General features: G+C 47.6%; 1 protein-coding gene across 2 annotated transcripts in view; it reads left to right on the top strand.

Moving 5' to 3' along the window:
- The window catches only part of SYNPO (synaptopodin), a 66,455-nt gene that overhangs the window by 45,544 nt on the left and 5,108 nt on the right, over positions 1 to 15,803 (top strand). For both annotated transcript variants that reach the window (XM_072630710.1, XM_072630711.1), the window contains one exon: positions 8,204 to 10,656. In XM_072630710.1, the coding sequence (XP_072486811.1) occupies positions 8,204 to 10,656 (2,453 nt within the window). The remainder of the gene's footprint in view (positions 1 to 8,203; positions 10,657 to 15,803) is intronic.

The raw sequence follows: 15,803 nt of genomic DNA, 5'->3' as shown, positions 1-15,803 counted from the left end.
ATCTGAAATTTAACTTGAATTCTCAGCTTTCCTCTATTTCTCTAGTGTGCCTCTTTTAAGCACACACACACACACAAACACACACACACACTAACACACTTTCTCATATTAGAGGACATTTTGTCCAATCCTACACACACTCTCTCTCTCTTTCCTCCTCTCTCTTCTCCCTCTCTCCCTCACCCAGGGATCTGGATCTGCCTCAGCCTATTCTCTTCTATTGGTTTCCAAATTTAGTGCCCCTTACTGACAACTTGTTCAGTCATGTCTGACTCTTTGTGACCCCATTTAGTGTTTTCTTGGCTTGGTTTTCTTAGAGACACTGGATTGCCATTTCCTTCTCCAACTCATTTTACAGATGAGGAAACTGAGGCAAAGAGGGTTAAATGACTTGCCCAGGATCACACAGCTAGTAAGTGTCTGAGTCCAGATTTGAATTTAGGAAGATGTCTTCCTGATCCTAGACCTGGTACTCTATCCACTGAGCCATCTAGCTACTGTACTGATAACTGGGTCTCCATTAATATTGTCACCAGCAATATCTTTACTTTTCCTTTATAGGGGAGCAGGCCCTCAAAGGGGAGGATAACATGAAAGGTCCTTGCATGAGAAAGGGGTTGGAGAAGATAAGGAAATGACCTCCGTAGCCTGTTTCACCACCTCTTATTGATGTCATGTTTCTGATTCATATTTGTTCTTGGGAAGGGTGGAGTTAGGTAGTCATATCCTTTTCTCCCCTGTTCTCACATTTAGCTGGTGAGGGAGGGTTACATCATCACCAGAGTGCTTTTTAGCTCCTTGGAGGCAAGCTTAATAGGAGAATACAAGAGGTTAAAAATGTCTATTGTAGCTGTCATCCATTATGAGCTAGCTAGGTAACTCTGGCCAAGCCATTTCCCTTTTCTAGACCTGTTTCCTCCTTTATAAAATAGAAAATAAAGAAGATGAATTTTGCCTTCTGGCTCTGTCAATGTATTTTCTGAGGTCCCTCACAGCTCTGCCAGTCTATGCTAGATGATTCTATAAGTTTCTGTAAGAGAGGTAGTATAAGACCTGGATTCGAATTGTGCTTCTGACACAAACTGGGTGTATTACCATGTGCAAGTCACAAGCTTCTCTGAGCCTCAGTTTCTACATTTATAAAAACGAGGGGACTAGACTAGATACCTTCTAAGATTGCCTCTTATTCTAAATCTATCATCACATAGACCCATGATTTCATAACATCTTTGTGCCCTTGGTAACTTTCTAAGTAAGGCTATGTATTAGACATGAGTTGCCATCAATCTGCATCAATAGAGGGAATTTCTGTACTGAGAGTTCCCCCCAAGAATGAAATCACAGTTTTGTACCAAAGCAAGATCTTATGAAATTCTTTCTCTCCTTTTCTGACATTGGTGGGGGCAGGTGTTGGTAGACTCCAAGCTCCATGGACCTTCCCTGCTCTCTTCAGCACTTGGTCTTTCTGTTATGACCAAAGAGCTGAGTGATAGCTCTATCAGGAAGGAGAATTATACCTCAGTCCCTGAGAGCCAGGACCCTCTTGGTCCAGAGGTCAGACTTTTGGTTTGAATGTCTAGGGCTTCTGCCCCTGCAGCGGCTACAGCCACGGCTACTGCAGAACCAGAAAAAGAAGGTTTCTTGCCACCAATGTCCTTGGCACCCTTAGTGATTTAATCTCAGAAACTGATGTCATTTTATCAGTGGAAATGACATTAAAGAAAGAGGAATTGCCATCTACTTTGCTGCCTCCTAAGGATCCGATATTTCCATCTGACTTGCAACTTTCCATAGGTTGTCTCCTTACCATGTGTGCTCCTTGACAGGAGGGACTGTCTTACCTTTCCATTTGTATCCTCAGTCTTTGGTGCAGTGCATTGCATACCCTAAATGCTGTTTGTTGTTCAGTCATGCCTGACTCTTCATAACCCATTTAGGGCAAAGATACTGGAGTGGCTTGCCATTTCCTTCTCCAGATCATTTTACAGATGAGGAAACTGAGGCACATAGGGGCCTAGTAAGTATCTGAGGCCAGATTTGAACTCACAGAAAGGTGAGCCTTCCTGACTCCAGGCCCTGCACTTTATCTAGTACAGCCAACTCTGAGAAAGGGCATTTCCTTACTTTACAGAAAAGGAAATTAAAGTCCAGAGAGGTGGCTACAAAGAGCTAGTGAATGTTGGAGACAGAATTAAAACATACGTTTCTTCTAACCAATTCCGTACTAGATTGTGCTTGCCTCTCATCCAGAGGACATAATTGTTATTTTTAGTAATAATGATGACTAGCATTTCTGTAGTATTTGATGGCTTTCAGGTGTTTTCACATGCATTATCTTAGATCCATATGCCCCCTCTGTGAGGCAGGTAGAACACGTATTATCTCTTTCTTCTCTGGTCCATTCTCAATGAGCAAATAGTATGTACTAGGCATTAGACGAAAGTGACATAGTTCCTGCCTTTGAGTTTATATTCTGTTAGGGGAGATGGTATTATCTATATCAGGTCCCCCACTGCATCCTGAGTCATCTCCAGTTGTCCTGATCTACATCTGGCCACTGGACCCAGGTATCTCTGGAGGAGAAAGTGAGGCTGGTAACTTTGTACAGACCATCCTCACTTAAATCCAAGTCACTTTCATGTCACAGCATTATGTCACAGTTTTCTTCGAGAATGAAAGACAACACACAGCATCTATATATCTATCTATATCTGTCTATATAGAATAAATCCAAAATAAATATGAGATTGCTAAATACTAGTTAGGAAGACAGGGAGGGAGTGGAGGGGATCAGGAAAGGCATCGAGTAGAAGGTGATGCTTAAAATGGTTCATTAAGGAAGTGAGGGATTTTGTGATGGTGGAATGGACATGGAAGTAGAATCGTTGATTGATCGATCCTCATCAATCTTCCCATATCACTCCCTGAATAAAAGGCTTCAGGGGTTCTCTGTTTTGCAGCTAAAGTAAAATATGAATTTCTTTGTTTGGCATTTGAAGTCCTTTGCAATCTGGCTCCACGCTATCTTTCTAGCCTTATTTCATAATATTCTCCTTCACACACTCTACATTCCAGCCAATTTTCTGTTCCCTGTACATGATGGACATTCCCACCTCCTGTCTCCGTACTTTGCTGTTTCTCATGCCAGGAGCAGTCTTCCTCCTCACATCTCTCTCTTGGAATTCCTCACTCCCTTCAAGACTTCTCTGCCGCCTCCTACGTGAAGCCTCCTCTGATCCCCCCAGTTTTCAGAGCTCTCCCTCCAAAGACCCTTACATTGTACATCTTTTGTATTTACTGACACCTATACGTGTTGTTTCCTTCCCCTCTCCTCCACAGAATGTGACTCTGAGGTCAGATAGTGTTTTGTAATTGTCTTTTCCTCTCTTGCACCAACAGAGTACCTGGCCACATAGTGGATACTTTAAAAATGCTTACTGAGTTGAATTGAATTATTCCTATCTTATACAGGTGGGGGGTGAGAACTGAAGCTCTGAAAAATGAATACACTTGCTCAGGGTCATCTAGGCGGTAAGTGGGGGAACTGAGATTGAGCTCTGAGTGCTTTTTTTCACTATAACACAGACATGTTTGTCTCCAATAGTGGGGATGGTTTGTACTCATACTCTGTAACCAAGTCCCTGCTATGACCAATGGCACATATTTGCAAAATGACTGAGGTCAGAGGTGTCATTTTGTGGCCTTGAGATGGAGCAAAGCCAGCCCAAAGTCAAACCCATGACCTTGGACTTCAGTAGCTCTTATCCATTGCACTAATGAGCTGCAGCCATAGGCAGAGTTATCTGTGAATAGGCATCTTTTCCTAGATTTGGGCCAACCTCCCTGGCAGCCTCAGGAGGTCCTGAGGCTGAGTGTTCAGGGAGGCCCTGGCGGCCAAGGAGTCTGGAGGGCTGGGCTTCCAGCCCATGAGTCTTCCCTTTGGGAAAAGACCGATGTGTCATTTCCTTATTGAAAGTAAATTGGGTGGGGGTGAGAATGCCTGGGCAGGCGGGTGGGTGAGGTGACCCGTCTGAATTCAGCATCCTGCCTCTCCCTCATAGTCCAAGTGGTCAGGGAGGAAGGGGGAGAGGGTTTGAGGGAAAACAAATGAAGCCTTCACTCAGGGTCCCCATGGGAGGTTGCACAGGGGACACTTCCTTCCTGATCTTGGCAGGTGGTCAGTTTATTCCCTGAAACTCAAGCCTGGGGTCTGTTTACATGCCCTGATGCCATAGTCACCGACTGAATGTTGGTGGACCTGAATTTCTCCCACCCTCCCTTTGGCCTCTGCTGACCTGGCTCCACCAGCTAATGGCAAGCCTCTGTAAAGAAGTATTTCCTTGAATTCTCCATGGCCTGCCCTTTGGGCTCACCTCCCTGCCTTTCCTCTCTGAGCCCTCCCTGCTTCTGATTCCCAAGGGACAAGTTCCTTGGCACACCTTCCTAGTCCACAATGATCTTTCTCTTGTGAATATCTTAGAATCCCTAGATGGAAAGTGTCAGAGTTGGAGGGGAAATTGGAAGTCACAGATGCCAAGCATCTCTTTGTAGAGATGGATAAATTAAGTCCCAGAAAGGGACTTATTCAGTGAGTTAGTGACAGAGCTGAGACCAGCCAGGTCTTCTGAGCCTCAAGACCTGTGTTAAACCATGGTCACTGTCATCTTGAAGCTAGTGTTACAGATGATAGGCCCTGTATGATATAGAAAGCTTTGAGCCCTTCCCCTCCCCCCTGCTGTGTTCTTCTGTATGGAACATAAACCGCCCCCCCCCTGCCCCAGTCTCTGTATAAAGTCCCAGAGGAAGGTAGCTTCCAAGGGCAGTTGGGAAAGGGAACTATTGGAGAGTATGGTGTCCTGGCACGCTGCTCCCTCCTGTCTCTCTGATGTCCTGGAGGTCAGCATAGAATTCCTAGTGATGCCCTCAATCCAGTTGGAGGGCAAGAACTGAAGGAAATAAGTTGACAGACTTTCTACTTGACTCCCAGAGAAAAAGGGAACTCTGAGCTGGTGTGTGGTTGGCTTTTTTCCTCCTCCTACATGTTTGTGTGTGGGGTGGAAATCAAATGAATTGCAACTTAAGTCCTTTCCAAGTCTTTCATTGAATTCCTTTCCCATACAGTCACCCTAGGCTATGTGAGGAGAACAAGGTACACTCATCTCCTGGCTATAACTTCCTCTTGGTGATTTAGGGGAAAATGTTGGATTCAGGGATGTACAGGGCTTGGAAGCAGAAGGAGGATGTGAAAAGTCTCAGCTAGACATCCTAGTATGGGGGCTACAGGTTCCTGTTTGGCTACCCTGTAGTCTGTTGCTCTGTGACCTAAAGTCAGGCACTTCCCCATCACAGGCTCCAATTTCCTCAGGTGTAAATAGAGTCGTGGAAACCTGATTCCTTCCTAATAGTGGGGGTAGATTAATTAGTATCCCTAGGAGTTACTGAGTATCCCTTATGAGCATGGGGCCAGAATGCTTTTAATAAAGGACCCCTCAGGTCAGCTGCTAGTTTTGCCATTACCTTGCCTGTGACTTTGGGCAATACCCTTCCCTATTCTGGGCCTCAGTTTCCTCTGTTGTAAAGTGAGGAGGTTGAATTACAAGATGTCACTTATTAATAATCTTTGTGATCTTGGGCAAGTTTTTCACATCTCTGAGCCTCAGTTCCTCATCTAGAAGGTGAAGAGTTAGACTAGATAAGTAAGGTTCCTCATAGTTCTAAATCTAGAATACTGTGATCTCTAAGGGCCCTCTCTGCTTTGGCATTCTGTTTTCTATATTATGGTGAGTCATCCTCTGATGCCTCCCCATAGAAGAGAATGTGGGGTCTCAAAGACCATGCCAAAGTAGTGCAAACTCAAACAGTTCCTACCTACCAAGTTGGAAAGACTCTGTAAAGGGGCCCAATGATAGATGGGGTGTGTGACATCTGAGAGCCAGACAGGCTGAATGCCGAGGCTTATCCTGAGTAAAGTGACCACAGCAGCTTCTGAAACCTCCACATAAGGCATGGAGAGATCATGATCCAGGTCAATGGAAAAAGTAACTGCACTGAATTAATGATGCATCGTCTGCAGTTCTGATGGAGCCAGGACAGAGAAATTATGGTCCTTGCCCTCAAGGCATTTGAGTCCAGTGTCCTCTTCAAGGACTTTGAGTTGATGAACTCTAAGGTTTCTCTGGGCTTAAAAATAGTTTGTCTGTTTATGGATTAACCATTTAGGGAGCTGTCCATGCCGAATTTTGACCATTTTTCGCCCCCCTTTCCCTTCTTCTCTTTCCCCTACCCACCTTTCACCTAGGCAGCCTAACATGTGCTTTAGAAGTAAGTACAGGCTCCTTTGAATATTAACTTGAGTGTAATATAGTTGGATGTCTAAAGTGAAGGTCCATGCCCAGTGGAGCAGTTTCAGAGGATCTCTGTTGAGGAGCTACTATTCCTGTGAATAGCCCAGGTTGCTACAGCATGAACTTGCTTGTGACTGTCACCACTTCTCCTAAGCACTGACTTTGGATTTCCAAAATACCTTTAGTGAAAATGGCCTGTCCTCCAAATGACCTCCTCTGCCTCTTCTTAGCCCAGCAACCTTCGCAGCACAGAGATTGCAAAAATAGGAACAGGGTACTAGAAACACAAAATGTCAGAACTGAGAGGGCCCTAGAACACAGAACCGAAGGCTGGAGCTGGAAGGGGCCTTAGAGATTAGTTAGTTCAAGTCCCTCATTTGAAAGAGGAGGAACCTGCAGTCCAGTGAAGTAGAGCCACCCAAGGGATGGTGAGGCGGTTAAGGAAGGACAAGGCTTACATGGGGTGTAACTGTACTCAGGGCTCCTGCCCTATTGAGGGGCGCAGACCTGGCTTTTCACTTCAGCCCGACCTCTCACAGACATTGATGGGAGCACAGATATGTTTCCTTCAGGGCAGGGACTATCTTCTACTTCAGTGCCTACTGCAGAGGCGTCCACATTAAACACTGGCCAGAAATTTGGCCATTCTCATGGTGCTGTGTCTGTCACAGTCAGTGAGGGGGCCTCAGCCACTGATGGCCTGATCCATTTTGCTAGTATGTCTTATTCCTCTGCTCCTTTTTCTCTACTTCTATGCCTCCCCAAATAGTCTCAGCCCTTATCTCTCACCTGGATTGTTTGCAGCAGTCACTGTCTTGACCTCCAGCCTCTCATCTTCCAATTCATCCTTCACAGAACAGCTGGATTTACCTTCCAAATTCATTGCATCAAACATATTGCTTGCCTGCCTAAAACCTTCGATGGCTGTTTCTTGCTTACACGGCGGAGTCCAGACTCTTCAGCCTAACATTCAGAGCTCTCCACAGACTAAGATACTTGTTCAGCCTTACCTCCAGCTAATCCCCCTCATGCACTCTTCAGATCAGTCAAGCTGGATTAGGATTTACACGTGGTATTCACTCTATTCTTTCCTACCTCCAGATCTTTCCTCTGTTCCCTCCTACCTGGTTGGATACCTGCACTGCCCTTCCTTATCCCTCAAGGTTGAATCACTTGCTGCCCCTTCCAGGAAGCCTACTTCTTTGTAGCTCTGATGGCAGTTTGTACTGGCCTTGTGGCTCCCACTCCCTTCTGCGCTGGATCACACATGGCACCTCACAAGTCTCAGTGCAGTTTTAAACTATTAAAGTTACTCATGTCTGTGCCTTACTTTGTCTACTAACGCTGGGGGTTCTGGGAGGGCAGGACTATTGTCTCATGTACTAAAATGGAGAGAGCTGGTCCTGGAATTAAAAATTTAGGTTTGAGTTTTAGCTTCAATTCAGTTCAATAAGCATTATTTTGTACCTGCCATTCTGCATGGTGATGAGAACATGGGAACAAAACCAAAACTGATCTAAAGGTCTCGTGTTATATTAATAGTGAGACCCTGGGCAAGTCACTTAATTTTTCAGGGCCTTAGTTTCCTTATCTATGAAATAAAGGGTTTGGACTGACTGACCTATAAGTTCCCTCCCAGATCTAAATCTGTGATCTTCTCTGAGGCTGTTTCTTCATCTGTAAAATGGGTACAGTGTTTGGATGAATTACCTCAGGGTTATGTGAACAAAATGCCTTTTCTTCTCCATCATTCTGTTGTCTCCAGTATCAAGCATAGCACTCTCTATATAACGTGTGTTTAATAAATTATTATTAACCAACCAAGACTAATCCTGGATTCTTTTTTCCCTCCTTGTTAGCACTGTGCCAGAGTACCAGCTTCACTGAGAAGGACTTGAAAGAGGCCAAAGCGCAGAGTCAGCGAATTGCTGCCCAGCTGACCACGCCTCCCAGCTCCAACTCCCGAGGGGTCCTGCTCTTCCACAGGCGCCGGCAGAGAGTCAACGAGTTCACTTTTGAGAGCTTTGGGAAACAGGGAGCAAAACCTCCCCCTGAGCCCAGCCCTCAGACCCTCCCTGTTGAGACTCTGGACCATGTTCCAGAGCTCTGCCTGAGTCAGACTCCCCAAGGCTCTCTTCTCAGCCCCTCAGCATCCCTTGGTATCCAGGCCCCAGAGGTAGGGAATCCTTGCTGCAAAATGGAGGGGCATGGGGAGAACACCAGTGTCTTGACCCAGAGATCCCTGGAGAAGGCAGCCAGTGAAGAGGAGGAGATCCCTTTGGTGGTTTACCTAAAGGAAAATGCAGCCTTGCTCACAGCCAATGGACTTCACCTGTCTCAAAGCAAGGAAACTCAGAAGGCTCCTTCACTGTGTGATGCAAATACTGTCACTATGGATGTTAATCAGAATCCTTCCTTGACTGAGACTACACCTACCACGCTAGAGAGTGATATTAACCAGAACCCACCCGTGATGGACATTGGTCAGAATGCATCCATCTCCAGCACCAAACAGAATGTATCTGAATCTCAGGTACAGCAGGACACCCCTGTGGCTGACTTTAAACCCAGCACTGTGCTTGTGGATGAGAAAGCCCACTCACCAGACACGAGTTTCAGTGCACTAATTACTGAGGTGAAGCCAACCATAGAACCTGCAAATGGCAAGGCCAGTCCTTATTCTGGGGAGGCCATCCCTAGCTCCACCATGAATGCCACGGTCCCTGATGTCAAATCTAGTGTCTTGGTCATTGATGTCAAATCCAGTGCCCCAGCAGCGGGGCTGGAGATGTCCGGGCCAGCTATCAGTACTCCAGCCCCCAAGCAGCACAGTGAGGTCCACCTCACCCTGGCCAAACCTCAGTCAGTGGTGAATAGGACAGCCAGACCATTTGGAGTCCAATCTCAAGGGATCAACAGCCAGTTGGAACGGAGTCCGATGATGGAGAGACGCCCCATGGGAGAGAGGAGCCCCAGGACACAGGCACGCACAATAGGGGAGAGAAGTCCTCAGGTTCAGAGGCATTCTGTAATGATGAGAAGTCCCATGGTGGAGAGGAAGCCCCTGAGGGACAGCAGTCCCACCATGGAGAGGGGTCCCATGGTAGAGAGACCAGTGATGGTTGAGAGAAGTCCTGCTTTGGAAAAGCGCCCATTGGGACATTTCACTCCACCCCCCACCTATGCTGAGACTTTGTCTACGACACCTCTGGTCTCCAGGGGCAGGTCTCCACCTTCATATTCTGTTCTGTACCCTAGTACTGAACACAAACAAGCTCTTCATAAGGGGCCTGGCTATGGGGAGGGCAGATCGGCATCTGCAACCAAGACTGGCATCTTGGAGGAGTCGATGGCCCGCCGGGGCAATAGGAAGTCCATGTTCACCTTTGTAGAGAAGCCCAAAGTGACCCCTAACCCTGATCTCTTAGATTTGGTACAGACAGCCGATGAGAAACGAAAGCAGAGAGACCAGGGTGAGCTGGGCCCAGAGGAGGAACCGTTTGCACTTGGGGCCGAAGCATCCAACTTTCAGAGTGAGCCCCCTCCCAGGGACTGGTCTAGCCCTACCTCTGAGGATACTCTCCCAGAATGGTCATCATGTCTGAAGTCACCCAGCATCCGGGCCAAGCCGGAGCGAAAACCAAACCAGAACCTCACGGAGGCCACTGGCAAGGGAGCTGAGCTATATGCCCGACGCCAATCCCGAATGGAGAAATATGTCATAGAGTCACCAGGCCATGCTGAGTTGGCTCGCTGCCCATCTCCCACTATGTCTCTGCCTCCTTCCTGGAAATATTCCAATGCTCCAGGGTTCCCAGGGGGCTTCCGGGTGGCAAGCCGGAGCCCTGCCCGAACACCACCTGCGTCTCTGTATCACGGCTACCTGCCAGAGAACAGGACTCCACGCAGGGAGGTGGAGTCCACCAAACAACAGCCTTACCAGATCCAGTCCTCACTCTTTGTTCTCACTCCCTCCAAGGAGCCAGCCAGGGTCCCAGCAAGAGCAGCCTCACCTGCCAAGCCAGGATCTCTTGATTTGGAACCCGTGGGGAGGTTGGCGCCTTGCCCAGCTGGTTCCGTCCTTCCCCCTTCACCTGCCCTGCCTCGGCCAACACGCTCTTCCCCTGGCTTGTGTCCCTCTCCAGTGGGCCCAGGAGGTCTTGTCCAAGATGTCACCCAGATGAGTGGCAGCAGCCCCACCTTTGGTGGTGAAGTCTCCCCGGTGTCTCCTTCCCGGGCATGGTCTCCAAGAGCCAAAGGCCAAGCTCCTAGACCTTCATTCTCTACACGGAATGCAGGGATTGAGCCGCAGGTGTGGAAGCCTTCCTTTTGCTTCAAGTAATGGGGTTTGTTGTGGGCCCAAGTAGGGATCCCACCGCCCACCAAGACCATCAATCAAGGGTGCTGGATGAAGGAGGGAGATGAATTAGCTTGGAGGCCTGAAAGCCCAATTACCATCAGTGGAAGGCCTCATTCCATTCAAGGGGAGCTGTAGTGAGCATGCAGTCTCAGGGAGGCCCCATGCCAGCGTCTTGCTGGGAGACAGAAGCCTGGAGCAAAGTCACAGACAGCACTTGTACAACCCTAGCACACCCAGGCTTAGGGAGCAGCCAGAGCCTGCTGGGCAGGTCCTCTTGTCCACACGAAGGGCCAGCAGACATTTTGGGGGAGGGGGCAGAGGTTATCCTACACTGCCTGACCCAACAGTGGGAAGTACCTGATAAGGAGCAGAAACTCCTGATGCCTTTCCTGTCGTCTGCTGCTGCTGGGGCCCCTCCTTCCTGGGGCCCATCTCTGCCTTCTCCACTTCTAGCTTTGTGAAACTGTTTACATGTTTGCTTCAGAGAACTCTTGTGGTCCTCTCAGCCTTTCTCTTCTCTGCCGCCTCTCCCACGCAGGGGCACCTTCATGGGAGGGGGAGGCTGAGCAACTTTGGCTTTTCTCTTCTGGGTGACTTTTTCCTCCATCCATCCCTCCTTGAATCAGGCTCTAGGACACTGTCTCTGCACAACATCAGAAGGGGAGGGAGACATCTTCAGCTGCATGTTAAAGACTCCACCTGTGATGCTCCGATACTCCCTGAGTTTGAATCCTCCCAATGTTCTTCATGCATTTGTCCCCTTCCTATAGTTTGGGATGAAATGTTATTCCTAGCAGTGGTTCCCAGGAAGTCTCAGGGACAATAATTCAGAGGAGTTGTGAGGAGTCAGAGGGAGAGGAAAGATCCCCAAGACCTCCAGGCATTTCCCAAGGGGGCTTTGCTGGCAAAATCTTAGCTGCTTTTCCAGCTGTGCGCTCAGTTGGGCTTTCTCCGTGGAGGCCAGCAACTCCCTCTTTGGGATAGGCTGTGTGCCAGCAGACCCCTGGGGTAAAAGTAGACAGTCAGTCCAGGATGGGGGCTTAAAGCCAGTAAGGATGACCAGGTTGGGCTAGGAACTTGAGAGAAAGGCATTCTATGTGCGAGATGGGCCACTCGAAGAGAAAGCAGGTGTTAATAAAGGGGATGCTGCCATTAGAGGGACTGAGGCTAGAAGTCAGATGGTCTTTTTTGATATAAGAAGAGTGAGAATGGACTTGTTCCCTGAAGTCCAGGTTAGACATAGTCTTTGGGATAGATTGAATTAAGGCCTACCTGGAGGTAAGGCACTAAAGTTCATGGCCTTCATTACTGGGAATCTGATATCATGGCCATGTAACTTTTTCCTCACATGGTTATTAGGGACCAGATTGTAGGGGGTCCATTGTTGGCCGAAGGAGATAGAAAGCTAAGTGTCTGAGATGAGGGAATTTGGGGACAGTAGACATACTCCTCCAAATCATCTGTGGCCTTACCTGGTTCTCCAGGGTAATGACAGCTCTGTGAGCACACAGGAGGCAGGGTAATATAGTAGAAAGAGTACTAGAGAGGAAGTCAGGAGACTTGGGTGTCAGCCTGAGTGTGACCGGGAACAAATTGTTTCCCCTCTCAGGGCCTGAGTTTTCTAACTTAGATATTTTCTATGTGAGGGAAATAGAGTAGATGATTCTAATTCATTCTATAGTTTTATGAAGCTTTAGCGTACAGATTTGGGCTAGGCAGCATAATGGGGACACAGAAGAAGGAGAAGGCATGGTTCTTGCCACCAGGGAGTCTGTGTCAAAGGAAGTTCTCCAATCCAGGGCTATGACCTGGAGGGGATATCTGCTTTCTCTCCCTCTTCCTCCAGGTCTGGACTCCTGAAGCTCAGAGAGCCCACACCATACCAGACTTAAGTTTCCTGAACTGTCTCCATGGGAACCAGGGAGCTCATTCCACTGAGGGAATGGAAAGAGAGGAATGGGAACATGTTTCAGAGCTTGTCACTAGCCCTGTGCGTGTGCGCGCGCGCACTCACACACACACACACACACACACACACACACACACACACACACACACACACACAGAGCCCCTTCCAGGATGGAGAATATAACTACTTTGCCATGGGAAGTCTCCCTGTCTAGACCTTCAGGCATGGAGCCATTCACACAAGGTTTCCCCCTCACCCTCTGCATATACACACTCGCTTTGTGGTCTGTGCTCCCTTTGGCCTCCTCTTCTGGCTCTTAATACATCTCAAACCTGGTTTACTTCTTGCCTCTGCTCTGTTTCCTATAGACTCAATATCCCCTTTTCTCCTGACTATCCAGTCCCACCTTATGCTCTACCTTTATTGGGCTCAGGTTGGAGAAAAACAAAGAAACCAGTAGCCAGCTCAGTCACTTGAACTGAGTTCTAAGAAACACTGGGTGTTAGGTGTATGATTGTATGTGTGTGTGTGTATGTGTGTGTGTGTGTGTGTGTGTGTGTGTATGTGTGTTGTGTTGGAGTAAGGGCTTTTATATAGGATTATTTTCTTATCCATGGGTTCTCAGTCTGAAAATACTCGAAGATCTCAAAGTACTTTGCTGGTCAAATTCCAGTTGGTGCTATGGTAGGCTCTGCCTGTGAAAATAACTATCTATTCTCTAAATTGGAGGATTTGAGATTGAATCCAAGGGACCCATTCTCTCTCTACACAGCATTGCTGAACCCTCTAAATACAGTATTAGCGTGGGGATGCACTTTGAATTGAGGGTGGGACGAGAATCTAAGAGCAGGCAAGAGGTTCTGAGATCCTTTGGTTAAAAAGACAAGTCTGGCTGTATCCATTTCTCCCCTTACTTCTTCCTAGTCCTCACTCCTCCTCTAGGCAGGCCTCAGGCTATAACTTTATGGACATATCTGTGAACTTCTAGAAATACAGCCAGCCCACAGGCAGCCTGTTCTTGCCTGCTGGGCAAAGCCTACTCAGATATTGTAGGTGGCCTCCTGCACCCACCTTTCAGCTCTTTGGCAGCGCTGTCATTGGCTGTTCTGGGAGATGAGCCAAGTCAGACCTATATGCTCCCACTCTTTGTCTGGCAGTCAATCCTTATCACCCCAGCTACCCCAGTGGGGGTGTAATCTGTGTAACTGGCTCAGGAAAGCTTTGGATCCTGAGTTCCTTAGGACAGAGGCGTCCTCCAGCTCTACCTTTGATCCCTGGCTAGGAGCATCTAAAAATGTTTCATGTGAGAGGGGCATCTCTTGGCCCCCTATGCCCCACATTACCCATTTTACTACTTCCACATCAATCTCAATGCCCATCTGGCTGGCACTGCCCATGGCCAGGGAGTAGAAGATGTGACACTGCTACCACCCAGAGACAAGAAGAAGCTTCTAGCCACCCTCTAAGTGGATGCATGGATGTAAATGAATCTCAGGGTCTTCCTGTAGTCTAGAAAGCATTTAATATCCCTGGTTCTGCTTAATGGAGATTTCCAAGCTGTAGGACCTGCAGACTTAGTCTCTGGTTTTAGGGATGTTGTCCATTCCAAGGGAGGCTGCTTTGTCACGGGGCAGGACCTGTTTCATTGGGAATAGGATAGTTAGCCTTACCTTAGAGCAAGAAGTTGGACTAGAGGACCCAAGGCCCCTCCCACCCACAGCACGAAGGTCATCTGTTCTAGGTTATTGTCCACCCTCAAACGGGGACAATGAACTTGAGTATTTGGCTTGTGTTGACAGTTATTACATTCTAATTGGCAGAGCTCATCTATTACTATTCAATGTTTTGGGGAGATGCCAAAGGTAAAAGGTTGAATTTATCAGCCACTGCTGGGTCCTTATTGGACAGAAGGTTGCATAGCTTTTATTTTATTCTGATTGGGCGAGAAGCTGAAGGTTTGGCAGCTCTTGTTTTTTGATTGGGTTAGATGGGAAAACGCCCATCAGTACGAAGCTGTCCTGAGGATGGGGGTTTTCTCATTAGGGCAGTGGTAAGAAAGATCATCCTTAATAATGATACCCAGGGGCAACTAGTAGATAGACCACTGGTCTGATTTGTCCTTGAGCTGGAGAAATACGGTAATACATATCAGGCACAGGACTGAAGGTAATTGAGAGTGAATATCGAAGAAAAGAACCTAGAACAGATTGGATGGTATGCCAGTTTGCTTCTATGATTGGGCCCCATGTCTCCATCTATCACAGATTTCATTCCAGAGGAGATCTCCTAATCCAGTGTGACACCCCCACTGCTGAGCGTTCTGGCCTGAGTTCATTGGTCCACTCTATAATCGCAAAATTCAGTCTCAGCTTCTTGATTGTTGATGAAGTTTCTGGTACCATCCACATACCTGGTCATCACCAGAAATTTCTCCCTCCATTTAAAGGAAGGAGAAGTCAAGCAATAATTATTTGTTAAGCCCCTACTGTGTGCTAGGTACAGGAGAAACAAAGGAAGTTGTGCCCAATCACCCAGAAAAAGTAATTCAATCCACTTCACTCTCCAAAGTTGATAAACATACACCTTTTCCCTTGCAACTATATCGTTGTGCAAGCACTGGATTGAAAATCAAAGGATCTGAGTTACAGTCTTCCTACTTACCACTTTTGTAACCTGGACAAATGATTTGCCTTTCAGGACCTGTTTCCACATCTGTAAAATTAGGTTGAACTAAAGGGGTCCTTTCCAGCTCTATTATGATCCCATCCTGAGCCCATTTGCTTCCAAAAGGACAGACCGTGTAGTCCAGGGTCTGCTCCTCCTTTCCCATCTTCCCCTAGGGCTCAGGGGACTGGGTCAATAGGGGAGGGCCAGGCAGGAGTTCTGCAGGAAAGGATAAAACTGTCCTCAAACAGATGGAAAATGTTCTATCTCCTTCCTCCTCTCTAAATGATGTCAGTGGAAACTGGGGGAGGGTGTGTGTGTGTGTGTGTGTGTGTGTGTGTGTGTGTGTGTGTGTGTGTGTGTGTGTGTGTGTGTGTGATGTGTAGGATAGGATGTGGGCAGGGAGGGAGAGAGTGCCTGATTTCTTTCGGAGGTAGGAAGCTGAAATCACTGGGCAGTGTCCAGGGTCTTGGGTCACTGCTGCACCCTCCTTTAACCTCAGAAAAAATCAGTTACTCCAAACATC

The sequence above is a fragment of the Notamacropus eugenii genome, chromosome 1 (genome assembly GCF_028372415.1).
Source record: "Notamacropus eugenii isolate mMacEug1 chromosome 1, mMacEug1.pri_v2, whole genome shotgun sequence".
Taxonomy (NCBI): Eukaryota; Metazoa; Chordata; class Mammalia; order Diprotodontia; family Macropodidae; genus Notamacropus; species Notamacropus eugenii.
This window is presented reverse-complemented; position numbering and strand designations above follow the sequence as displayed.